This window comes from Mauremys mutica, chromosome 2 (genome assembly GCF_020497125.1).
Source record: "Mauremys mutica isolate MM-2020 ecotype Southern chromosome 2, ASM2049712v1, whole genome shotgun sequence".
Classification (NCBI taxonomy): domain Eukaryota; kingdom Metazoa; phylum Chordata; order Testudines; family Geoemydidae; genus Mauremys; species Mauremys mutica.
In genome coordinates this window covers 205043564-205069192 of record NC_059073.1, presented here as the reverse complement: position 1 = coordinate 205069192, position 25629 = coordinate 205043564, and the positions used below count along the sequence as shown (strand labels likewise).

At 44.1% G+C, this 25629-nt stretch overlaps 1 protein-coding gene across 1 annotated transcript in view; it reads right to left on the bottom strand.

Annotated features, from left to right (window-relative positions):
• TBX20 (T-box transcription factor 20) overlaps positions 1-25266 on the bottom strand; it is a 51992-nt gene extending 26726 nt beyond the window's left edge. Inside the window, exons 1-5 of the mRNA XM_045007597.1 lie at positions 24732-25266; positions 21038-21272; positions 18338-18502; positions 9288-9396; positions 2325-2483 (exon numbers count right to left, since the gene is read on the bottom strand). Coding sequence (XP_044863532.1) covers positions 2325-2483; positions 9288-9396; positions 18338-18502; positions 21038-21272; positions 24732-24858 — 795 coding nt within the window. The 5' untranslated portion in view covers positions 24859-25266. The remainder of the gene's footprint in view (positions 1-2324; positions 2484-9287; positions 9397-18337; positions 18503-21037; positions 21273-24731) is intronic.
• Between the last annotated feature and the right edge of the window lie 363 nt (positions 25267-25629).

Sequence of the window (25629 nt, the reverse complement as noted above, 5' to 3'; positions counted from 1 at the left end):
CTGATTTTTTTTTTCAGGTTGCTATTTACATTATACAAATGCAAGGTGTGGTCTAGTGGTCTGACTACAAGAAGTCTGAGAACTAGGAACTACAAATATATAGGCAGCCTAGTCTAGTAGATGCACTGAACTGCAATCAGGAGACCTCGGGTGAAATCCTGGCTCCATTGATGGCAATGGCAAAACTCCCATTGACGTCAGCATGGTCTGGATTTCACCCTCTGTCACTGACCTGCTGTGTGACCTTGAGCAAGTCACTTCACCTCTCTGTGCTGTTGTTTCCTCTCTTACTCCTTGCTTTGTCTATTTAGAGTTCAAGCTTTTGGGGGCAGGGACTGACTATGTGTATTTATGAGGACAAAGAGTTACAGTGTCTTAGTACGGGTTATTCAAGCACAATGGGGCCCCAATCTTAGTTGGGGCCATTAGGCATTCCCATAATGCAAATAAATGATAATAACTAGCGCTGATTGGGAATGTTCTGATGAAACTTTGTTTCCTTTGGAAAAAGCTGATTTATAAAAACCGAAACGGTGCATAGAAAAGGGTTGATCTTGACAAAATCTCCCAATTCAAAACAGGTTTGCAATAAAGTTCAAATGTGTCAAAATGTTCTGTTTTGACATTTCTGAGATGAAAAGTTTCATAATTGGGTTCAAAGCTACTTTCGGTTTGGAAATTTTAGGGGGAAGGTTATATTTTTTTTAAAAGGTCAAAATCAAAACAAAATGCTTTAATTAACCCAAACCAGGCTTATGAAAATTTTTGAGATTTAGATTTTTCATCCCGATTTGGGACAGGACCCTTCCTTAAATGCTAGTTCTGACACTGACACATTGTGTAGGTTTGGGCAAATGAAGTCAACCAGAGGAACAACTTCCTCAGGATCGCGGTTGCTTCTCCATCACTGACAATGTGTAAATCAAGATTGGATGTTTTTCTAAAAGATCTGCTCAAGGAAGTATTTGGGGGAAGTTCTATGGCCTGTGTCCTACAGAAGGGCAGATTGATCATCACAGTGGTCCGTTCTGGGTTTGGAATCTATTAATCCAGGATTCTTGACAGAAACCTACTTAAACCTATTTTTTGTGCCAATCAAATTGCCATTTCTCTAGTACTAATGACTTGGTATGACATCCCCCGAGTGAAACTTGTCCTATCTACCCATTCCGCATGAGACTCACAACCATTTCTGATCTCACATAGAAATAACATTTATCCTCAGAGACTGTCTCACAAACAATCAGAAGAACTTCCGCTAGAAAGCATTTAAAAATGAAATTTGACCTACAATTCAACTCTGTAGCAGTGGTTTGACTGTTAAACAAATGTATGCCCTTTAAATCTTAAAATATGAGATAGTTTGTTGAAAGTGTAATGTATTTAGCTTTTATCTAATAACCTGCAGAAATGTAATCAACCCCTCTTAAAACAGCAAGGAAAGAAATGGCAGAAATGAAAAAATGTTCCATTTTCATTAGTCATAAATAGAATGACAGCATCAATCTCTAGGGGTTCCAAAGATGTTCCATTGAGAAATTTTGCAGTCTTCATTGTATGTACTTAGGGAAGTTTTGTTTAGAAATGGCCATATTCTAAATGTCAGCGATAGGCACCAGTCTATTGTACAGAAGTAAATTCCAGTTTTAAATTGGATTTTTAAAATTTGGCTGATTTCTACAGAAAGTCAACGGAACACCCTTTTCTAAACAAATTTCTTACTGGTGTACCATCAAGATTACTGCATGACTAATTTTTTTTTGCATTCAGTTATAAACCTGAGTTCATTGGATCATTGGAAGTTGGAAGAGCCCCAAGGTGAACTGAAATGGTTAATTTGAAAAGTGCTAAAGAATAATGGGCCACAGCTTTATACATATAGAAATAAAGATAACTAAAAGGCTTCTTTCTATAACCTTTACTCGTGAATAATCCTTATTGTTCTATAAGTTGCTGTTGTTCTATGAATCCATTGATGTTATTAGCAGGGGCGCTGGACCAGTTTGTATAGCGGGGGTGCTGAGAGCCATTGAACCAAACTGTAAACCCTGGATATAGTGGAAACCACTTCAAGCCAGGGGGTGCTGCAGCACCTCCCACACCCCAAGTTACAGCATCTACGGTTATTAGAACTACACATGTATATACAGCTTACTCTTGAATGGAAAGCAAGCAGGATCAGGCCCAAAGAGAGGAAAAAAATCCTTGAGAGCTCTCCTACGTCAGAGAGACTTCTATGCTGAATTAAAAGGGGGAATTTATTAGCACAGAGAACTTTAGACAAGTTAATGAGAGTTCTAAAAATGATCTAGCATCTCACTCACCAACTGATTCTGGTAGGCAGTGACTGCTGTAAAAACTGTCTCTGGAAAGATAAACGTCCTGAACTCTTCAGATTTCAGATTTAGCAAGGAGGCAGTGTGGTCTTTCTTCTTAATGATGTGCACCCTGGGCTGGTACTTGTGCATGGAGTTCAAAATGATCTGAAGCAAAGAGTTACAAAAGGTTGTCCTGAGTTTAAGATTAAGACAAATTGAACAGAACATGACTGTACAAAGCCAGTGCACATTGAAGTTACAGGACTACACCATGGCAGCAGAAATGTAGATATGTAGGGGCTGATTGTCAGAGGTGCTGAGCAGCCCCTGCTTCTTTTGACTTCAGTGGGTGCTCACTTCTGATAACCAGGCCATTAGAGCATAAATTTCAGAAAATGGCCTCCTTTTGTGCATGCGCAAAACTCCTGAGCACACTTTCTCCAAGAATCAACTCTCATTCATCCAGGAGCTAGGGTTTGACACGTCCACATTCTACCACTTATGTGCAAGGGTGTTTGAAGTTATTAACTGCCTGTGCAGGTTTGAGTGTGCGCACAGGAGTGGGCAACTGCAAAGTTATGTGCACACAAAATGATGCCAGGCTGTGGCCCCTTTGGAAAAATAAATGAAGTCCTTATGGTGCAAACCTGGCTTTTAACGCAGCTTATCCTATATACTCAAACCTGACTGCTAAACTAACAGAAATGAAAAAGCAGAGGAGGACCATGAGTAATGCATTGAAAGCAATATTTGTTGCAAATTTTGCCATTTTTCTTCATTAATATTTGCTTGTGGGAAAAAAAGCCATTCTTGTCTAATCCTCCAACTAACTGACTTCAGTGCCCACTGAAACCATAGGAAAGACACCCATTCACTTCAGTTGGCATCAGACTGAGTTCCATTTGCCCAGCACTAATCACAATACTAGAATATAAAAATGAAATGGAGAGTTAGGTTTGCACCATGTTTCGTTCTAGATAAAATCACGGTTTTGAGACTAAACTGGCAGTGGGATTGGGTAGTTCCGTTTCACAGGGCTGCAAGGAGGTCACAGAAAATTCCATACATCATCTGGAATAGCTAATCTACATTCAAAGTCAAGTGTTAAACTGAAAGTCAACAGGAGAAATGCAGTCTTTCTTGATAACTCGGTAAATAATGCAGGCTACATATTGCATTACAGCTGTGCTCTTGCATCAGCTTTGTTACATCAGTGGATTCCTATTGGACCTTCTTTTTCTCCCATTGGGCCAAGTATTGCTCTGATTTGTACTCTGATTTCAGTGGGGTTGCACATGTACAATGGAGAGCAGAATTTAGTGCATTACACTCATCATGAGAATGAGACACCGTTTTAGTGCTCGGTGTGGTATGCAAGCGTTGACCATTTCAGTATTCTTCCTGACTCACCTTATTGGCTTGCGCTCTGTTTCTGCATTGATTTCAAGCTCCTTGCTCTCACCTTCAAGACACCGCACAATACATCACCTCATCTACTTCTCTGCCCTTCTCCCACTTCCCCTTCCCTCCCCTATGCTGCTCCAAAGTTTCTCACCTCACTGCTCTTTTGTCTTCTTTGTCCACTCCCAACTGTGTGTCACTCTCAGCCCTCCAGTCAGTGCACTTCAGTGCCCCTCTCTCTTCTTGCATACAAAACTTTCATAATCAACCTGGTTCATGAAGCGTATCAGCCATAAAGAAACACTGTACTCTGCGCCCAGTTCAAAAGTGATGTGAATGATCATGTAAGTCAGTAGTTCTTAAATGTATTTGATCGCATCCCCCCTTCTTTGGGTCTGTAGTTATTTGCGCCTCCCTCCCCCGCACTGCCACCACCACACAAGTGCATATACCTTAGGTGCACATGTATACTACTCTGTGTATGCCAGACAGAAACAAGTCAACTCATGTATGTACTAGTTGAACAGTCAATGTGGCAAGGCTTGTAGCTATTAGAGCTGGGGGCATACTGCAAATAAGTGTCCACTACTATTTATTCACAATTATAAGCTGAGATTTTCAAAGTAGCTTCAGTGAGTTAGGCACCCATTGTCCATTGAAGAGAGTTAGTGTCTAACTCCCATAGGCTACTTTAATCATTACAGCTGGGATTTTCACTGTTAAGCCACGTTGACACCCTGTGTGTGCATTTTCTGTGAACACGCATGCAATCAACTTTTGTACCTAAAAACCTGAAACGCGGGATCGTCTTGCCCGGCCCCGAGATCCTTGCCCGGGAGGCTAGCCCCCAGCCCCTCAGCTCACTCGCTCCACCACCAGCGAAATAATCTGGGGGGGTGGGGCTGTGAGCTCCTGGGGCAGCACAGCTGCAGAGCCCGGCCTGACCCGGTCTCTGTAGTGCCGCCAGCCACCAGTGCTGCAGGCAGTGTGGTAAGGGAGTAGGGGGCAGGGAGCAGGGGGGGTTGGACAGAGGGCAGGGGTGTTTGGGGTGGTGGTCAGGGGGCGGGGCTATGGATGGTGGTCGAGGGGGTTGAATGGGGGCAGCGGTCCCGGGGGACAGTCAGGAAGGAGGGAGGGTTGGATGGGGTGACAGGGGGCAGTCAGGGGAAGGGGTTCCAGGGGTAGTCAGGGGACAGGGAGCGGGGGTTGGGAGATGGGGCGGGGGTCCCAGAGGGGCTGTCGGGGAACAGGGGAGATTGGATGGGGCAGGAGTCCCAGGGGGGGAAGATAGGAGGTGGGGGCCAGGCCACCACTGCCTCCCCTAACTGGCCCTCCATACAATTTACGAAATCCAATGCAGCCCTCAGGCCAAAAAGTTTGCCCTCCCCTGGTCTATACAGTATCTGGTGATGGTATTTACATATTGACAATTACTCTAATATGAAAAGACACAAAAATTAAATGGAGAGTGTTCTAAAATAAATACATAAACCAATATGTTCTTCCCACAACGTTTGGACCTGGTACTACAGTCTTTGTGTGGCATTGGATGTAAACAGGAGTATTGGATGTAAACAGGAATGCATTGTCAGGTCCTTTGTCTTTGGTCAGATCTTCCTTTATGGGAATGCCATCATCTTGTGATACATTGTTGCCTAGCACATTTAGGATCACACTCTAGTGGTTCCCTGCACAGATAAATAAGAAAAGAGGAAAGTTCTCTGCCTTGTTTCTGTGATTACCCACTCGTGCAGGGGGTAGCCATGATCCCAGTGGTTGTATTCCTTGTGCAAGACTTGAGGGAGTCCAAGTACTGGCCATGTTACTATACACTGCAAAAAGGGTATGCATGGGTGAGGGTGTGGACAGGACCATCCTGCTGCATGCTCTAGTTAACCAAATGAGGGGGAGAACACAGACTGTACCTCCAAAAAGGAGGCAGAGGTGCCGTCTCCAGCACCACCAGAGGCATTCTCACTGCCTCACTCTCCTCAGGTAGCGTGGCTGCAGCCACTTCCACTGAGGCTGTGTCTACACTACACACCTTACAGCAGCACAGCTGTACTGCTGTAAAGTCTCCCGTGTAGCTTCTCTATGCCAATGGCAGAGAGCTCTCCTGGTGGCATAATTAAACCACCCTCAACAAGTGGCAGTAGTGAAACTTCTGTCAGTCAGTGGTGTGGGGTTTTTCTCACACACCAGACCGACAAAAGTTTTACGAACAAAAGTGCTAGTGGAGACAAAGCCAAATTCAGGGCACATCCACGCCCCTCCCAAACATGTTGCTGTTGCTTTGAAAGTCACAATCTGGCCCTTAATTTCACAAAGTGAAGACATTAACAGCTCTCTATCAGATTATTTGCTATATCAGTGTGTACTCTTTGTGCAGGATTGTCCCCTTGTCTGGTATTCACAGAAGTGGGTTTCACCATAAGGTGATCATTTGCAGCATTAGCTCAGGAAAGTGATTTTTTTTTAATGAACTGCCTCACATTTACAAAAAATATATTTGTTACAGCACATAGATTGTCAGATTTTAGATAGATAGATAGATAGAGATCATTTAAGAAAATAAATGCCTCACTCTTACAATGAATTCCACACAAGGGCATCCCTTTACCCTCCTAGAGCCTCACTGAGGTCAGTGCTCTATGCATGCACAACATTCAGCCCCACAGATCTCATTGCAGGATCAAGACCTTAGGGCATGATCCTACGCTCATTGAAGTCAATGGCAAAACAAAAAACAAAAAACGGCTTTGCTTCTAGAGATCTCTTATGGAACATGAGCAAAAACAAAACAAAAACATGTTAGCCAGAAAAGCGGGGGGAGGATTAAAGAAAAATATACCTACAGCTCTTTAGAAAAGAATAGTGTGTTGGCATCCGTTCTTTTCTTTTTTTTTGTTTTCAGGAGGTATGTTCAAAACCAGCTCTCCCTTCCTGGGGTCTCATTTATTGACACTAATTTACATAGTCTAATTCTTGTACAGGAAACCCTCCCATCCTAAGCCTACTCTTCAGGCTTGGGTTCCCTCAGGACTTCTTCCCACCAAGTTAGACAATTCACAAGGTCTTAAGCCTTCCCATGAAAAGGCTCGCAAGCAGAGAGTCACTGCTGATCCTCCCACAACCAGGTCAGGCTCCCAGCCACCTGCTCTCAGCCACATGCTTTCACTTTTCCAAGCCCCTTAACTTAGGAGGAAAACCTGGCACAGGTCAGAGTTGGGACTTAATCCCCTTAAAGTCCCAAATTCACCCTGTGACGCTCTGTGTTTAATTTATGTAAAGGTTGAGTGTCTCTATATCCAACACATTTGACTTTGGAGCAATTCTGTCTTTTTTAATGTTAAGAACATAAGAACATAAGAAAGGCCGTACCGGGTCAGACCAAAGGTCCATCTAGCCCAGTATCTGTCTACCGACAGTGGCCAATGCCAGGTGCCCCTGAGGGAGTGAACCTAACAGGCAATGATCAAGTGATCTCTCTCCTGCCATCCATCTCCATCCTCTGACGAACAGAGGCTAGGGACACCATTCTTACCCATCCTGGCTAATAGCCATTTATGGACTTAGCCACCATGAATTTATCCAGTCCCCTTTTAAACATTGTTATAGTCCTAGCCTTCACAACCTCCTCAGGTAAGGAGTTCCACAAGTTGACTGTGCGCTGCGTGAAGAAGAACTTCCTTTTATTTGTTTTAAACCTGCTGCCTATTAATTTCATTTGGTGACCCCTAGTTCTTGTATTATGGGAATAAGTAAATAACTTTTCCTTATCCACTTTCTCAACATCACTCATGATTTTATATACCTCTATCATGTCCCCCCTTAGTCTTCTCTTTTCCAAACTGAAGAGTCCTAGCCTCTTTAATCTTTCCTCATATGGGACCCTCTCTAAACCCCTAATCATTTTAGTTGCTCTTTTCTGAACCTTTTCTAGTGCTAGAATATCTTTTTTGAGGTGAGGAGACCACATCTGTACACAGTATTCAAGATGTGGGCGTACCATGGATTTATATAAGGGCAATAATATATTCTCAGTCTTATTCTCTATCCCCTTTTTAATGATTCCTAACATCCTGTTTGCTTTTTTGACCGCCTCTGCACACTGCGTGGACATCTTTAGAGAACTATCCACGATAACTCCAAGATCTTTTTCCTGACTTGTTGTAGCTAAATTAGCCCCCATCATGTTGTATGTATAGTTGGGGTTATTTTTTCCAATGTGCATTACTTTACATTTATCCACATTAAATTTCATTTGCCATTTTGTTGCCCAATCACTTAGTTTTGTGAGATCTTTTTGAAGTTCTTCACAATCTGCTTTGGTCTTAACTATCTTGAGTAGTTTAGTATCATCTGCAAACTTTGCCACCTCACTGTTTACCCCTTTCTCCAGATCATTTATGAATAAATTGAATATGTTACATCCTTTGTTTCAGTGTTGGATTAACCCAGGGGTAGGCAACCTATAGCACGCGTGCCGAAGGCGGCACATGAGCTGATTTTCAGTGGCACTCACACTGCCCAGGTCCTGGCCACCAGTCTGGGGGGTTCTGCATTTTAATTTAATTTTAAATGAAGCTTCTTAAACATTTTTAAAACCTTATTTCCTTACATACAACAACAGTTTAGTTATATATTATAGACTTATAGAAAGAGACCGTCTAAAAACGTTAAAATGTATTACTGGCACACAAAACCTTAAGTCAGACTGAATAAATGAAGACTCGGCACACCATTTCTGAAAGGTTGCTGACCCCTGGATTAACCCTTCCTGGTGTGTCAGGACTACAGTACTGACACCAAGACCAGTCCACTTTGGGTCAGCAAGTAAAAGACATGCCCCTGTTGAAACCCTCCCATGTAGATTGCTTAGGGTACTGACACCAAATTCAGCAGAGCGGGATTTGCAAGTATACATGACAAGGCACTCGGTAGCGTCTAAGAGATCAGAGCACTATCCAGTGGGGCAAGTCAAAGCAAAAGAGAGATGGAAGCATATTAGGCAAAACCATGTGTGTCCCTTTTCTCTTCTCTTTGACACTAGACATTTGCCCCTCATTTAAGTCTGAATTCTGCCCTTTGATAGCAGTGGAAGTGGGATCAGAACACTATGATGATCTGGGCATTACCCCATCCATCCCGTTGATAAATTCATATACAAATGATAAATCATGGAAGCTAAAGATAGTTCTTTTTTTACCAGCTGTCTACGGCCTTAGACTGCAATGGGTAATGCCACACATTTCCCACACAAGGTAAAGGTGACACTGATGAAAGGTGTTGAATTCACAAGCCAGGGAGTCTGAAGTCATCTGATTATCTACAGAAGAGGGCAGATCAATGAATACAAACTTTCCCACAAGCCTCTGCCATTGCACTGCCACTGATATGAAGGGACCACCTGTAAAGGTGGTAGGGTAGGTCAGTCTCAAAACCCATTTGCACTTTTGCCATTGGGATCAGAGTGCCAAGACGTGTGCCAATTAATGTCATACCATAACAGACTCATAGCTAATTTGTGTTGTCTTTGTACTCCTTACCACAGAGTAGGCTACTCACATGCCCATGTTGATCCAGTTCATTGTTCGTCAGTTTCACTTTTTCAAAGGACACCATCTGCTTTAATAATTGTTCCCCTGTAAATGGAGAATCAGGGTGCACATACAACCTAAACAAACAAACACAGAAGCCTTGCAGTCAGATTTGTGTAAATGGTACTGACTTTATAAATATGTATCCAAACAAAATTAAAATAAGTCTTCTGCCTTCATGATATCCAATGGCCTCACCAAGAGGTATTTTCTCAAATCTTAGGACCATACCAATCTACCAGCAAAGCAAAAGTTATAGGATTCCCTTAAGCTGCATCCATGAAATACCATACCTACTAATGAAAAGTTATAGAAGATATAACTGAGTTCTTCACCCACTGGAATATAATGAAGAATCCATCTTTTTTAAGACTTTATCATTCGCTAAGCATATTATTCTTTTATAAGCATAACTAATTGTATCTAAGCAGCGGATAAAAATAATCTAAAATGGAGACATTATTTCACTGTTATGTCTTTTTTCCAAATGAAAAATTGATCATGTCTTCCAGCAGCTGTACTGATAAGCGCTTAAAATAACGATGACTCCAGCTCAAAGAAAAAGACATACTGCAGTGAGAGAACTAGCCAGGCAACCCAGATAAGTTGTATTTTTTCTTAGTATTAACATTAACCTCGGTAATTATTTTCACCTGCACTGGATCACATTAGTTGTGATGACATTAATAAGAAGATAAAGGCTGCAGTCAGATACAGTGGTCTGACATGAAAAAAGAAATCATTGCCTCTGTGTAGTTAACAAGTTGCTACTTGGGAAAGCTGGCAGGATGAAAGGAAGCACAGAGGATGTGTGAGAGGCTTATGTTGTGACCAGAACCATTACAAGTGCTGGGCTCTTTAAATGCAGCTAGCATATGTAACTTGTATATAACTGAAAATGATTTAATGCTATTATTTGTTTGTGACTTTTAATTAAAGGAAGTTGTCCCAGATCCTCAGCTTGTGTAAATTGGAGTGATTCCATTTAAGTCAATGTCGACTAACACCATCTGAGGATCTGGCCCATTCTCTTCCATTGACTTATTTGGCGCAATCTTGGAATGCTCCCACTACGTCTGTGGGCCAGGTCTGAGACCCATGATAGAAATTACAGCTTATCTCTTTCAATGCATGATTGCTTCTCAAGATGCTTCTTTGCCCCAAAAAGAGTGCTGGTTGTACACCACTGAGTGGTAGGTCCCTGGTATCTGAAAGTGGTTGTGGGATGTCAAAACCATGCACCATACTCAGTGTTGTTGACTCTTGTGGTTTTATCATGAGACTTGTGATAAATGGTGTTTATCTTAAAGCCCCAGCTCTTGGAGTCATGTTATTTCATGAGAATCTCAGCTTTCATTTTAAAAAATCATAGTTGTAGAGAAATGATAAAAAAATGTGAACCTATTGGCTCAAAAGCCAGAAGGTAAATAAAAAGGAACCCAAAATGTATAGTTTTAAATTTCATGATTTGTAAGCCAGTCTCATAATTGTTGGGAGCCTGACTCATGATTCTGAATGGTTGGGTTTGGCAATACTGCACACCATTATCACAGAGAATCAGCCTTACCAAGATATGACTAACTAGGACCAAAGAGCCAAACTGTTTCAGATGTATGTTTGGAGAGTGAATAGAGACCATTCTGTGTTTATCTGCTAGGCACAGTTACCTTAAACCAAACGCACACAGTTAACTCTTGCCACCATAGGCGGCAGGTTTGTATAATTTTTGGTGGGGCCCAAAATGGTGGTGCCCCCCCGCTCCCGCCCTGTAAGCCGATATAAAATGAAGCTACAACGCGTCAGCGCCACAAGATTACAAGGGTCAATTAAAAGTGGAAAGTCAGAAGCAGCACTTGCCTACTTCAATATACGGTATTATATTTTGTTGCATCTGTTGTGATGAAGTGGGAATGTTCTTAATATTTTCTCTGAATACTGTGTGGGTGCCTCAGTTTCCCCTGCAAGATGCCAACTGAAGGTGTTGGGGACAAAGAGATCAGGTGGCCTCCTTGTCCAGAAGAGACACAGAGGCCAGAGGAGGGAGTGTCAGTTTGGAGCTGGCTGGGGAAATTGGGAGAGACCCAGAACTTGGTTCTGGGCTCCCCACCCCCCAAGATGGACCTGACAGAGGGGTTCTGTTTTCTGTACCAACAAGCTCTGTTTAAACTGTGTTCCCGTCATCTAATAAACCTTCTGTTTTACTGTCTGGCTGAGAGTCACATCTGACTGCAGAGTTGGGGTGCAGCGACCTCTGGTTGCCCCAGGACCAGCCTGGGCAGACTCACTTTGGAAAGTGCATGACGTGGAAGGGCATGCTGAATGCTCCGAGGTCAGACCCAGGAAGGTGTAAGCTTCTTGCCCTGGAGACAGTATGCTCCGAGAGAGGAGGCTCCCCCAGAGTCCTGACTGGCTTTGTATGGAGATGTTCCAAAGCATCACAGCATCCCCTTCCACACCGTGCACTTCCCAGAAGTCCGCACAGGCACTGACACTCCCTCCTCCGGCCTTTGTCTCTTTTCCAGGCATTAGGAGGCCACCTGATCTCTCTGTTCTCCAACACCTTCAGTTGGCACCTTGCAGGGGAAACTGATTTGGGAGAAATGAAGTAAAAGCTGCCCAAACCGAGCTTGAGCACTCCTGAATTTTGAGGTGTTCAAATCTGGAAGGCAGGTGCTGGGGTGGGAGAGGGCTGTGGGCTCCATGGGGGAGCATGGCAGCAACTGTCTGGAGCTGCATGGAGCCAGATACGCTGGTCTGAGTGGCACAGTAAGCAGTTTGGGGGTTGGAGAAGAGGTAGGGAGTTCCGGGGGCAGTCAAGGGACAAGGAGCAGGGGGAGTTGGATGGGGCAGAGGTTCGAAGGGGCAGTCAGGGGACAGGCAGCAATTGGATAGGCATGGGAGTCTAAGAGGTTTATCAGGGGACAGGTAGGGGGTGCGGTCCTGGGGGGGGGAAGTTGGGTGGGGTCTCAGGAGGGGGTAATTGGGGAACAAGGACCAGTGGGGCTTAGATAGGGGGTGGAGGTTCTGGGGGGCAGTTGGGGCAGGGGTCTGGGGAGGGGGCAATCAGCGGACAGAGGCTGGGATTCAAAGGGCTCTGGGCTGCCTGCAACCGCAGGGAGCCCAGAGCCTTTTAAATCCCAGCCGGGGCCGGGAATCAGAGGGCTCTGGGCTGCCCGCTGCGGCGGGGAGCCCAGAACCCTTTAAATCTCAGCCGCTGCTGGGATTTAAAGGGCTCTGGGCTGCCTGCAACCGCGGGGAGCCCGCAGCCCTTAAAAACTCAGCCGCGGCAGGGATTTAAAGGGCTCTGGGCTGCCTGCAACCGGGGGGAGCTGAGACCCTTTTAAATCCCAGCCGCAGCCGGGAATCAGAGGGCTCTGCGCTGCCCGCTGCGGCGGGGAGCCCAGAGCCCTTTAAATCTCAGCCGCGGCTGGGATTTAAAGGGCTCTGGGCTGCCTGCACCCGCGGGGAGCACAGAGCTTTTAAAATCCCAGCCGCGGCCGGGAATCAGAGGGCTCTGGGCTCCCCGCCGCCGCAGCCCGCCCAGAGCCCTCTCATTCCCGGCCGCGGCTCGGATTTAAAAGGCTCTGGGCTCCCCGTGGTTGCAGGCAGCCCAGAGCCCTTTAAATCCCAGCCGCGGCCGGGAATCAGAGGGCTCTGGGCTGCCTGCTGCGGCGGGGAGCCCAGAGCCCTCTGATTCCCGGCCGCGGCTGGGATTTTAAAAGCTCTGTGCTCCCCGCGTTTGCAGGCAGCCCAGAGCCCTCTGATTCCCGGCCGCGGCTGGGATTCAAAGGGCTCTGGGCTGCCTGCAACCACGGGGAGCCCAGAGCCTTTTAAATCCGAGCCGCGGCCGGGAATCCGCGGGCTCTGGGCTCCCCGCCGCGGCGGGCAGCCCAGAGCCTTTTAAATCCCAGCCGCGGCCGGGAATCAGAGTGCTCTGGGCTTCCCGCTGCAGCAGGCAGCCCAGAGCCCTCTGATTCCCGGCCGCGGCTGGGATTTAAAGGGCTCTGGGCTGCCTGCAACCGCGGGGAGCCCAGAGCCTTTTAAATCCGAGCCGCGGCCGGGAATCAGAGGGCTCTGGGCTCCCCGCCGCGGCGGGCAGCCCAGAGCCTTTTAAATCCCAGCCGCGGCCGGGAATCAGAGGGCTCTGGGCTGCCTGCTGCGGCGGGGAGCCCAGAGCCCTCTGATTCCCGGCCGTGGCTGGGATTTTAAAAGCTCTGTGCTCCCCGCGGGTGCAGGCAGCCCAGAGCCCTTTAAATCCCAGCCGCGGCTGAGATTTAAAGGGCTCTGGGCTCCCTGCCGCAGCGGGCAGCGCAGAGCCCTCTGATTCCCGGCTGCGGCTGGGATTTAAAAGGGTCTCAGCTCCCCCCGGTTGCAGGCAGCCCAGAGCCCTTTAAATCCCAGCCGCGGCCGGGAATCAGAGGGCTCTGGGCTGTCTGCTGCGGCGGGCAGCCCAGAGCCTTTTAAATCCCAGCCGCCGCCGGGAATCAGAGGGCTCTGGGCTGCCTGCAACCACGGGGAGCCCAGAGCCTTTTAGAACAAAGGTGCTGCTGGGCTTTAAAGGGCTCTGGGCTGCCTGCAACCGCGGGGAGCCCAGAGCCTTTTAAATCCCAGCCGCTGCCGGGAATCAGAGGGCTCTGGGCTTCCCGCTGCAGCAGGCAGCCCAGAGCCCTCTGATTCCCGGCGGCGGCTGGGATTTAAAGGGCTCTGGGCAGCCCTGGCGGCGGCGGCGGCAGCGGCGGGGGGGCGCTCCAAGCAGGGGAGAAAAAATATTGGTGGGGCAGAGCCCCTGCTTGGGATTTATTCATGGGGCTAAAGCCCCAGAGCCCCATATAAGTCGGCGCCTATGCTTGCCACAGCTATGGGGGCTATACATTGGTTGAATACTAACAGTCAGCCTGATGGGAAAGTCATGGAGTGAGCTCATCCCCCGCGTCCTACACATGGTTGCTTGCACATATCAATGTGCACTGTTGGCCATGGGGATTTTTTGTCAGAGATTTTCCCTGTGGCACCATAGATCTCAGACACTTTTTTGTATTTTAACTCACTGGTAATTTTCTCTTTACACATTTGCATGTGCCTTGCATTGCACAGAAATTTATGGCCCTACATGTTTGAACTGTACCGATCTACAGACTTCTCCCATAACCAGATCTGGTACACCAGACACAGGATGATTCAAAATTAGATATAGTGGCCTGCTGGTGCACAGAGAACTGATGATAACGTGCATACACATGAACAAATAGATTAGAGAAATAAACACAGACATTCCATTGGAATACACAGTACTCCCGCTGAAGTTAGTGAGCACTTTGTTATGAGAGGTTGTTCAGTTCCATTTACAAAGATTTTAGGAACCACGTTTTGATATAAATTTACGATTTATTGTAAGTTATTTTATATTGCCTGCAACAGGAGTCAAGGTTTAAGCTGACTACTTTAGGTTCCTTATAGTACATTGAGCTTTCATTACATTTTCCTTTTGTTCAGTTTGTTAATATTGGCCTGATCCTGGAAGCCCTCCAGGCATGTGACTTTTAACTAACTTAATTTGTACTTTGTACAGACAGAAAGTTGGCAGAATCGGGCTCAAATTGCAAGTTTGAAAATGTAATAAAAAAAAGATTTTTTGCTACTGTCTGCTACAGATGCATAAATATTACACATTCTATCCCCAGACCATTATGGGTTTGTTAGGCTAGCCACGTCACCAAAGTCAAAACATTTCTCAACGCAAAAAAGGGAGAGGAAAGAGGGAGGGTACAGTGTAAGGGTACATGAAGGAATTTTTAGGACTGGTATTTCTTTCAAATGTTCTCTGTAGCTTGTAAAACAGAAAGAAAAAAAATTCTATCCCTGGAAGCACTTTAAAAGCTTTACAAGGATTTTCTGAAAAGTGTTTTTATTCAAGCCACATAACTTGATTTAAATGTTGACAGCAGGAAGAAAAGGATATAATTGTTATTTGTAGTGAAGATCCATGAAGGGATAATCTTCCCAGTGGCATCATATAGTACTTATTAATTTCAAGTACAGTTGTTGTTCTAGTGTTGAAAGTTATTTTTATAGTAAAATAAAGAAAAGCCTTAAGGCCCTAATCCTGAAGCAATTTATACATGTGCATAACTGTACTCCCGTGAATAATCTCATTGACGTCACTGAGACTATTCATGTTGGTAGAGTTATGTGTGTATGTATATCTTTGAGGGATCAGCATCTTAATGCCATAGGTTCTGTCTTATCCTGCAAACACTTAAGCACATAGAGTAGCCCCAATTATATGTCTCATGTTACTAAAGTTAAAGCCCAGGTGTGTTTGCTGGCTTAGGATCTTAGAAATCATTTAGGTGAAAATGTAATCACTGACTCCAGATAGTGGGAGCAGAACTGAACTCCAATTTAAGTCAATAGGAGTTTAACCTTTAATTTCAATTTGAGCAGGATCAGGCCCTAAAACTTTATTAGGTGTAAATACAGTATTAAGATCCTGATTTTAAAAATAATTTCAGATCATGTGCGCCAGGCACAAAAATATAAAAAAGAAAGGGTCATTTGTTTACCTCTGTTGTCAGCAGCTGAGATTTATGACAACCCTATGTAAATTGTGGGAATTCCCACTACACAGCTACAAAGTATTGTGTAAAGTTTGTATACAGTTATCTAGAAACCCCATAAAATCCCATAAGACCCCACAGCATCTCAGAAAGTACCCGAGGGATTCAGCATTTTTAAGCTCACAATACTGCAGTTAGATTATTCAGATTTAAGAGAGCAAAGAGAAGGCTGCAAGAAATCAAAAAAAGATATAGATGGGTAAACACCACTTAAAAAAACAACAATAATCAATTACTTACTTGCAGCAATAAATTTAAACAGACCTTATTTGATAAAATGTTAGCATTGACACTCCAAATCTAGCAACAGAGCAGTGTAACACAAATACACCAGAGCTCCCCAAATCCTGCCATACTTTACAGATATTATGTTCCTTCTCCCACAAGGAAAGATGATATTTTTCAATATGAAATCAAACTGTGAGTAAGCAGCAAATTATTATGTTAACAGAAGGGATAAAAGAACAACCTATAGCCATGGTAAAATGCATGTGTTAACCTTACATGTGAAGTTATATATTCCCTCTATATAATGTTACTAGAGAATGTTTAAGACAAAGACAGTCTAGGTGACAAAGGGGTTTGTCCTAGAAGGAACATTGGTTTACCTCAATTTACATATTAACCATAAACAAAGCTATCAAGCTAAACCAGTGGGGTTGTCTTGAGCCTGAACTCAAGAGACAGAGAACTGACATGACTCCTACCCCTAGGCAGACACAGGAGACTGAATCCCCAGAAGGCCTTCCTGACTTGGAGAACAAAGACAATTCTTTGGGAATGTAAGGGAAAGAGAGAGACTCCATCTTTATCTTTCACCTAAAAAGACAAGAGAAATCAGCACCTCATATTTCTGAGAAAGGTCCTGATGGAGAGACAGTCAGCCATGCATGACAACAAATAATTGGTGAGAGAAACCATCTTAAACAAAGACTGTACCTTGCTAGATTAAGTTTCAGACTTTTAGATGCATTTTCACTTTTATTTGCTTGCACCATCTCTACCTTTATTTCTTTTACTTGGGATCACTTAACCTATGTCAAGTTGTTAATAAACTTGTTTTATTTTAATCTAAAACTAACCAAGTACTGTGTTTGAAGTGAAGTAGCTGCTTAATCCAGTTAATGTGGCAAGCTGCTGGATATTGACTCCTTAAGGGAGCAAACAAACCTTATTATGTCTCTGAGTGGGACAGGAGAGGGCTGGACATTTCAGGGCAGATGGTTTGGGGAAAATTCAGGACTGGAGATATGTTGGGGTCACTTGGCTTAGAGGTAACCAAAACTGGTGGAGACCAGAGTGTGGCTGTGGTGTAACAAGCAGGCTGCTGGAGTCAGAGTTGTTGAACTAGGGCTTATCACACAAATACTCAGTGCATGCTTGTATGCTGGGGGAGAACATCCAGACAGGAAGCTACAGCAGCAGCTCATTTTAAGACACTCAGGGTTACAGGACAAGCAATAACACAACCTCTCACTGGCCTGGGTTGCAGCCCAAAATGCGACAGATGCCTAACGCTCCAATTCATAAAATCACCAAGGCATCTGCTTAAGTCTTATTTAAGTCGATGGGGCTTAAGTATGTCCTTCACTCCAACCCTATTCAGCACAGACTTAAGGACATGCTTAAATGTTTTGATAAATTGAGACCTAAGTGTTGAAGCTCAGCTAGTTCTGTACCGAAGCTGTGGCAAGCTGCCTGCATACATGTTCCACAATGAGTTCATAACCATGTTGTATCACTTGCTGTGAGGCAATCGTTTTAGAAGCGAATTGTCTGTTTTGTTCATTGTGAAAAAGGGGTTAACTTGTTTAACTTTATTTATTATTCCAAAGTTTCAGAAATCCTAACTTTCCTGAAAAAATGACCGGTGTGTGTATGCATTTATATTGGATACATGCACACCAGACGACATCAGAGATGAGTATAGTATAGTAGTAAACTCATTAATTAGACAACATTGGTCAATGGTTAGAAAATAATCTGGCATTTCTACTTGGTATCAAAGCTGTAATTTAATATTTCTACTGGCATTGAGCTGAAGGCACCTGGACTGCTTTAAAAAGGAGGCCCGAAGGAAAAAAGTCATAACAAGAGGAAAATAAATGTCTTTTTAAAAGTTTCCTTCTCCTTCGATCGTCAGAACCATTTTCTGTAACTGATCCTCAGGCCAAATCCTGCTTGCCTTTGGAACCTCTAGCATAAGTCAAATATTTGGCTCATGTATGGATACAGGACCTGACAGTGCACCACTGAAATTAATGGGAGTGTTGCCATCAGCTCCAGTGGGCACAGACTCCGGCTCTTAGAGCACTGTTTGCAAACAGCTTTGAAAGATCATTCAAAGGTACTTTTTCAGCATTTTTTTTTTAAAAAGAGATCACCTATGAAATGAACAAACCTTGCAGGAAGCGGAGGGTCGGCTTTTCCAGCTACCAACCAGGAAGATCTGTGGTAAGCGTATCTATATCTCTTATTGTCCACTGGAACTATATCCATTAGCACTATGTACCTGGCCTCAGGATCCACTCCCGAAAAGGAAACCCTAATAGTAGGAAACATTCTCCTGAAATAGAGGGAAATTAGAAAATAAACATGAAGAGGCAGCAGAAAAAGGAGCTTTTGAAACGTTGCTCCAAATTTAAAAAACAAATTACATTCAAATCACCAGGAAGAAAGAAAAATGTCAAAATATTTATATTTCAGTTTGATGGGCATTTAAATCATCTGTACCCCTATAAAATACACATAGAACTGATACTCTGAAATTAGAGTATTTTTTTGAGACAGGAGGAAATATAAATTTCTATATGATATATATTTTCTGCCTGGGAGTTAAAGTATAATTATTCTAATTTCAGAGTATCATTCCTATAGACACAGTGTGATTTTTTTTCTAAATATACATATATATATATTGGAGCTGGGAAAATACTACAAAAACTATTTTCATTAGTATTTCTGCAAATGTTGAACTTATTTTCTTTTACTCTGTTAATGTTTTCCAGAAGTATTCTAGAAAATGAGCTTTACTTACAAGAACCCTGGTGAAAAATGAATTTTAAGGCTAAATGCTCCAATATTTACCAAAAATGGCATATTAAATTGCTTAAGTAATAAAAACAGACACTTCAAATTGCAAATGTTACACCTGACGATGCAACACAAAACATGCATTGCTATTTGATACTTACAAAAATCATATAATCAGAGAATTAAACCACTACCAAGTGACTTACACTGCTACCAAACATAACACAAATTGTGAATTTTCAAAACTGTTTTTGACTGACCTAAAAACCAATTACTGGAGAAATGTATGAGTAACTTAAAATAAATAGGGGGGAGTTGCACATGATTTGTGAACCTAAAAAGGAGACATTTGTCAAATTTATATTATGATTTATTTCTCCAGGACTCTGTGAGTGTGTGTGCACAAATATGCATCAACAAAAGTTATAACACAAAGTAACAATTTTTAAAAACTATATAACATCACAACACTACATGCGCAAAGATTATCTGTCTAATGTTGCTCTGGCTTACCACTAATTAAGGGCCCAGTTCTGCTTCCACTGAAGTCTATGGCCATTATGGCTTATCTCTTGTTATTTCAGCATCTTTTGCACCAGATCCTGCCCAACTGTCAACAAAGGGCTTGAACTTACCCACTGAATCATTGGGAAGTCATGCAATTAATTTCAATGGGATCAGGATCAGCATGACCACGGAACAGCCTCTATGATGTGCATAGTCTACAGGCACGTTCCCAAGCAGAGACATGTCCCCTAAATCAGTAAGGCCCCAAATCCAAAACCCAATGAAATCACTAGAAGCCTTTGATGGGGCTAGAGGGAGTTGCTTCTTAAACTATAAAGGAAAGGAGACAAAGCAAAGTGGAAAGCATCTTCCTTAAATCTGCAAAAGGGACATTGGAAGCTCAGGCTTTTAAGGTCTCCACAATAATCCATCTGAAGTTCCTTCCTGCATTTACAAATAGCCTATTAAGATCTAATTCATTATACCTCTCTCAGTGCTTTTGAGCCTATCTGGGCCAATGTTTGGGAGCAATCTCTACTCAAAGGATCAGAACCAACAAGTGCTCAATGCTAATGGCTTGGGGAACATGCCTCTCCAAAGCAAAAGGCGGGACTCTCAGGTACAAGAATTAAGGGGATCAGTGGGTGGAAGGAAACTGAATGATGCACCCGTCCCAACAGCTACCCCTCTTCCCAGTAGCTCTGGGTAGGATACTTGCAGCACCCGTTCCCCAGCACAACCTGGTGACACCAACCCGGTGACCAGCTGTTGATCGGTCAGCGGATTGCACCAGGAGCTTTCCCCTCCAGGAAGCTCCATGGTGTCTGTGTGACAAAGAACCAGCTGGCCCTCTCTCTCTGAGCATGAGAGGGATAGTGTTGGCATAGGGCCTGCAGGGGGCGCTAAGGGACCCTATAGTAAATCCAGGGCAAACAATTTTAAAATAAATGGGATTTAGCAAAAATACTTGTTTCGTTTGGGAGTTCGGGGTCGAACTTGTCATTCTAAAAACAATAATATTTTAGCCAATGTGGCGGGCTGGGAGGGGGAAATGCATGCAATAGTTTAGCACTGGGTGCAGACAGTGCAAATTGGGAGGATGACCCCGGATGCGAGCATTGCTCAGAGGCCCGGGGGAGCGACCCACCCCGCGGGCTGGGGTCCTCTCTTCCCAGCCCAGACGCACACCGGGACAAGAATAAGCTTGTGCTTTGCAAACACAGTCCCCGTCCCGCCCTAACACAGGAGGCTGCCTGGTAGCCCCAGCAGCGAGTCCCAGGGCCCTTGGGCGCGTGCGGGCTGCTCCCACCCTCCTGGCCCGGGGAGCCCGGCCAACCTGCCGCTCACTGAGGAGCCCGCGCTCGCGGCTACTCGGCCTCCGCTCCACCTTGCCGGGTGTAGGGCGAGTCCCCCCCAGCCCTACAGCAGCTGGCCGCATTTGGGGGAGGGGGGTAATTCCCTGGGGGGTTTCTTTACAAGTCCCTTTACAAGCCGGCAGCACAGAAAACGGGGCGAGTAAACCAGCCCCCCACTCGTCCCCCACGCTGCTTTCCAGCCTTACCTGCCAGACTTGGTGATGATCATCTCAGTGCCCAGCTCGTGGAACTTGTCCCACAGCTCTTTGGTCTCCAGGCTGCAGGAGATCTTGGCCATTTCCTCACTGGGGATGATGGGGGTGGTGGGGATGAGGGGCTCGGTGCAGAGGGCGGAAGGGCTGGCGCTGAACTCCCCGTGGGGATCCAGGCTGGACAAGTCACTCAGCGGCTGAGCGCAGGAGGATTTCTCAACAAATTGTTCTGAGAGAGAGAGAGAGGAAGAGAGATGATAATGAGGAGAAACGACCAGTGCTTTATAGAAGGCATTTAGGTTCTGAGCTGTGTAGACAAGGACTCCATCAGGAGCCAGTAATGCAATGGGCTCCTGTCTAAATCTAAACGACGGAATGGGGCCAGGTCTTTTCAAAGTCACTAAAGATTTTTGGGTGTGTAATTTGAGACGCCTTAAAATGGGCCTGATTCTCAGAGTCTCTCTTAAAGGGAGGGCTATTCAGGTGTCACCCGGACACTGAATCGCTTAAACTAGCTTTGGGGGGAGGATCTTGGTCCCTGGGAATATTAGCTACTGGAGACACTGAACATGAACTTCTTTCTGGTGTAGTATTTCCAATGGATGAAACAAATGCAGCCCGTTCAGTATCATGGACATTCTCGCATCCCAAATGACAGAGTTCGCAAAAATAGGAAGCTGGGTAAGTCACAGCTCCCAAGAGGGAGAGAAATTTTTCCCTCAGTCTAAGGACCGGAAGAGAGAAACCCTGGCTTTCCCTACATCTGGATCTCAAGAATGTCGATCATTTATATACAGTGAGCCCAGAACCTTCCCGAGCCCAGAAAGCATTTCCAGAACTGAGTGTTCAGAGAAGAACATAAGAACGGCCACACAGGGTCAGACCAATGGTCTGTTTAGCCCAGTATCCTGTCTTGGTGCCTGGTGCTTCCGAGGGAATCAGCAGAAACGGATTAAGTTAAAAGTTTCAAAAGAAAATAATCAACAGGCGAAGCGACTTGACTGTCTATTTGCACTGGTTTTCTACCCTCGTGTGACCAGAGATCCTTGCGCGGAGGGCACCTCAAACACACAGGAAAGCTGATTGTCCAATATCTCCTGCTAATAGGGGATTTCAGTGGAAAGGTCACTTTACCACTGACCACAAGATGACTAATTCTCATTAAAACAGGAGCATTCGGCTCCAGTTTTGATAAGGGCAGACTGCGCAAGTCAGCGTGATTGAATGCAGGAGGGTTTTCTGATTGTTCCTATTATCATAACCCTTAAAAAAAAACTACTTGAGTGTGATGCAGGAGATATTTGGGGGATAGAAAAGTGTTTTGTGGGCGGTGTGGATATAAATATAAAACAGAAGCCAACCTAGTAAGAGGGGATTTTGAAGTCTTTACAGAGATTTATTCTTGTTCTTCCCCCCATCCCCTTTGTTATAATTACAGCTTTGCAGGTATCCTAACAAGGCTGACCAAACACTTCGCCTTAAATAATTTAAACGACTGCGCTTACAGTAAAGAAAAGAGAAGAAAAATACAGCTAACACATTCTGAAACCAGTCAGTACATTTGCCAGAATACACGATTATTAAACAAACGCTGCACATGTGTTGTTTGGAAACTGGCGTCCTCAAAAGAGGTTTTAAAAATAATCTATATCTGGCGTTTGGATATTTTGCCAATCAGTAAATTATGATGTTTTGTCTAGGATAAATGTATGTACAAACAATTCAAACTATTATTTTCTTACTAAAAAACGTACACGTTTTGTAAAGTACATTTAATAGTTTAACTTAATTGTCATTTGAAAGGAAACCAATTCTAACAATAATCTCTCCCATGTTATGTTAGGAGTTTAACGAACGCCACTGTCCTGGTTTCATTTTATATGATCTTGGATCAAAAATACAGCAATATGCTTTTCATACTATTTGAATCTCCAGACTCAAACGAACTTTCCTTGAACAAATACACCATTAAAATCACAAAGCAGCGACTTCTCCCCCAAATCCTCAAAATACAAATATTGAATGAGGATATTTGGTGTACTAGATGATTTTTTAATCTGTTTTGGAACATGAATAGAAATCGAATATGACTTGAAGAAGTGTTTCCAGTAGAGATAGACAAAGCAGCGAATAATCCAAGACGAAGTTAAATATGGGATTCTGTGTCAAGCACACATTTTATAACGTATCCGGCCTGCATCACACCATAAACCAAAAGTTAGAAAACAAAAAGAATACTTAAAACACCTGAAAGATTTGTAGATCAGACAGCGTATAATTTTATTAGATGTAGCAGATATCAAGCGATCTGGCAATGCTGAATCCCTCCAGTTTTTGATTTAATACTATTCACGTAGACCCTACATTTCTGTTGAAAATAATTTTTTTTTAATTTTCCTGCGAGTTTCTGGGTATAGCCATAAAAAATCTGGACGTTCAACTCGGTCGTCTTGAATCAGATTCACTAAAGGGTTTAAGAAATTTTAAGTGAACTCATTTACTGAAACTCACAATGACTTACTATTCAAAATGATTATGTACTAAAAATAAACAATCTGATTTTTGTTTCTTACAAGGTGCATAGGCTAAGTAATCAAAGGATAACAAACAAAAACTTTCAGAACCGTGTACATAATTTTTATTATTATAGTGTAATAATTGTTTTCGGGTTTTGTTTGTTGTACTTTTTAAAGTACAGGTAATTTACATAACAATTTAAAGTAATCTCTCTTGCATCATTCACGTGAGTGGAGAGAAACGTATCTGCCTTCTGCCTTACAGAGTGATGTTTTCGATAAATGGTAACGGTTGTTAAATAAACAGTGTAACTAAAAGTGGAGGAATTTAGAAAATGGTTACTGGTTAATGTTCTAAACTACCTCGACTGAAAATGACGGCAGTAATAAAAAAAAGATGGCTTTGTGATAAGGTTTCCTTAGCTTCTGTAAGGAAAATAAATTTTAGAACTTTAAACAGAAGAAACAAACGTTATTCTTTGATTTGTGCAGCAGTCTAAAGAATTTCCCAAACAGCAATATAAATTCCTCTTACTAGTTATTTATTAAAATTACTCATGTTCTCCCATTAAATGCAAGTATGCAAATGAAAATATGAATGTGTATATCATGCAATCTAGCTTTATAATTTGCTAAAATTGGATCCCAGATTGGTTAACTTGCCCTTTTATGTATAAGCTTTGCAACTATTACTCCCTCCAAAGCTCAGTTTTCAGCGATATCCGTACTGGTTGCACTGGGTTTTGGTGTTATTCTGAGGGAAAGCCTTACCTTAAAAAAGTAATCAATTCCACAAGGAACCAATTTAAAATATAGGAAAATGGACAAACAATACTGAAATGCGTTGGTATTTCTTTGACCAGACTAAAAAGCACACAAAAGGAAAACCAGAACATGGACCAAGCTCAGCCTGGATTCTTCACACATCTGCAGCGAACAATTTAAACAATTTCCTTTACTTTCTTTGCTCCGTATCTGTTTGCTTCGCGACACTGTATTCTGACTTTCAAAGAATTAAGTGACACGCAACGCCCCTCCCTCCCAATAGATATTTGACTTCATTCCTCTCTAGCTACCTGCTTCCTGTAGTGGATCGGAGATCCATTTCGGCAGGAACGGCACAGGATCCTGTCCTGCGGCTGAGAAAGGAACATCCCAAGATTACAACTTACCCAGAGGTTTGATGGTGCTCTCTGCACTTTCCTTTTCTTTCGAGCTTCCACTTGACATGAGAGCAGCAATGGAGAACGCGTTGGCTCTGGAGGAGAGCTGAGGTTTAGGGGATGCTGTGTATTCCATGATCACAGACTAAATCCTACACAAACCAAGCAAGAAGGTCCTAAATTGATCCCCAGCTTCCAGCCAAAAAAAAAAATCCTACAAAACTAAGCAGCGGAGCCAAGCAAGAGAACACGGGGCCAGCTACTCGGCCCGGGAACCAAACTTAGGAGATCTTGGGGGACCGGGAGAGGCAAGGAGACACTGCGGGGGCCCAACACTTTGTGTGTATGGAGAATACCTAGGGTTTCACAATGCCCGCGGGGTCGGATCTAAGGCCCCGGCCAGGATTAGGTTAAACTGTCACCATCATCTCCCGGGCGCTGCATTAGATGGCTCGCTGCGTGCGAGAGGACCGAGTTGGCTCAGGCTGCGGCGGCGGCTGCTCTCTGCGGGTGGGAGCCGGAGCCCGGAGTGGCTCAGAGGGCAGAAGGGTGGACACTGCGATCAGTCGCACACTTTCCTCCGCCTTAATTTGCTGGCCGCAGAGATCCTATCGGCTGCTGGCCAATCGGCTCCGGGCCACGTCAAGGGCTTTCTGATCCTCTTGATAGGACGTGGGAGGAGGGAGCCCTGAGCTCTTTAAACTCCCCTCCCTGCCTTCCTATGTCTCTAGCCAAGAGGGAAGGAAGGAGCGGAGCAGGGAGAGCCGACAGACTGCAGCGGGTCACACACGAGCTATTCCGAGCAATCGCTGCTTGGAAGGACTACCAGGGAGGCTGGATTTTAGGGGACCGCTGACCGGTCCAACCCAGGCTTTGCTCATGGGCAGAGATGCATTTTCCACAGCTG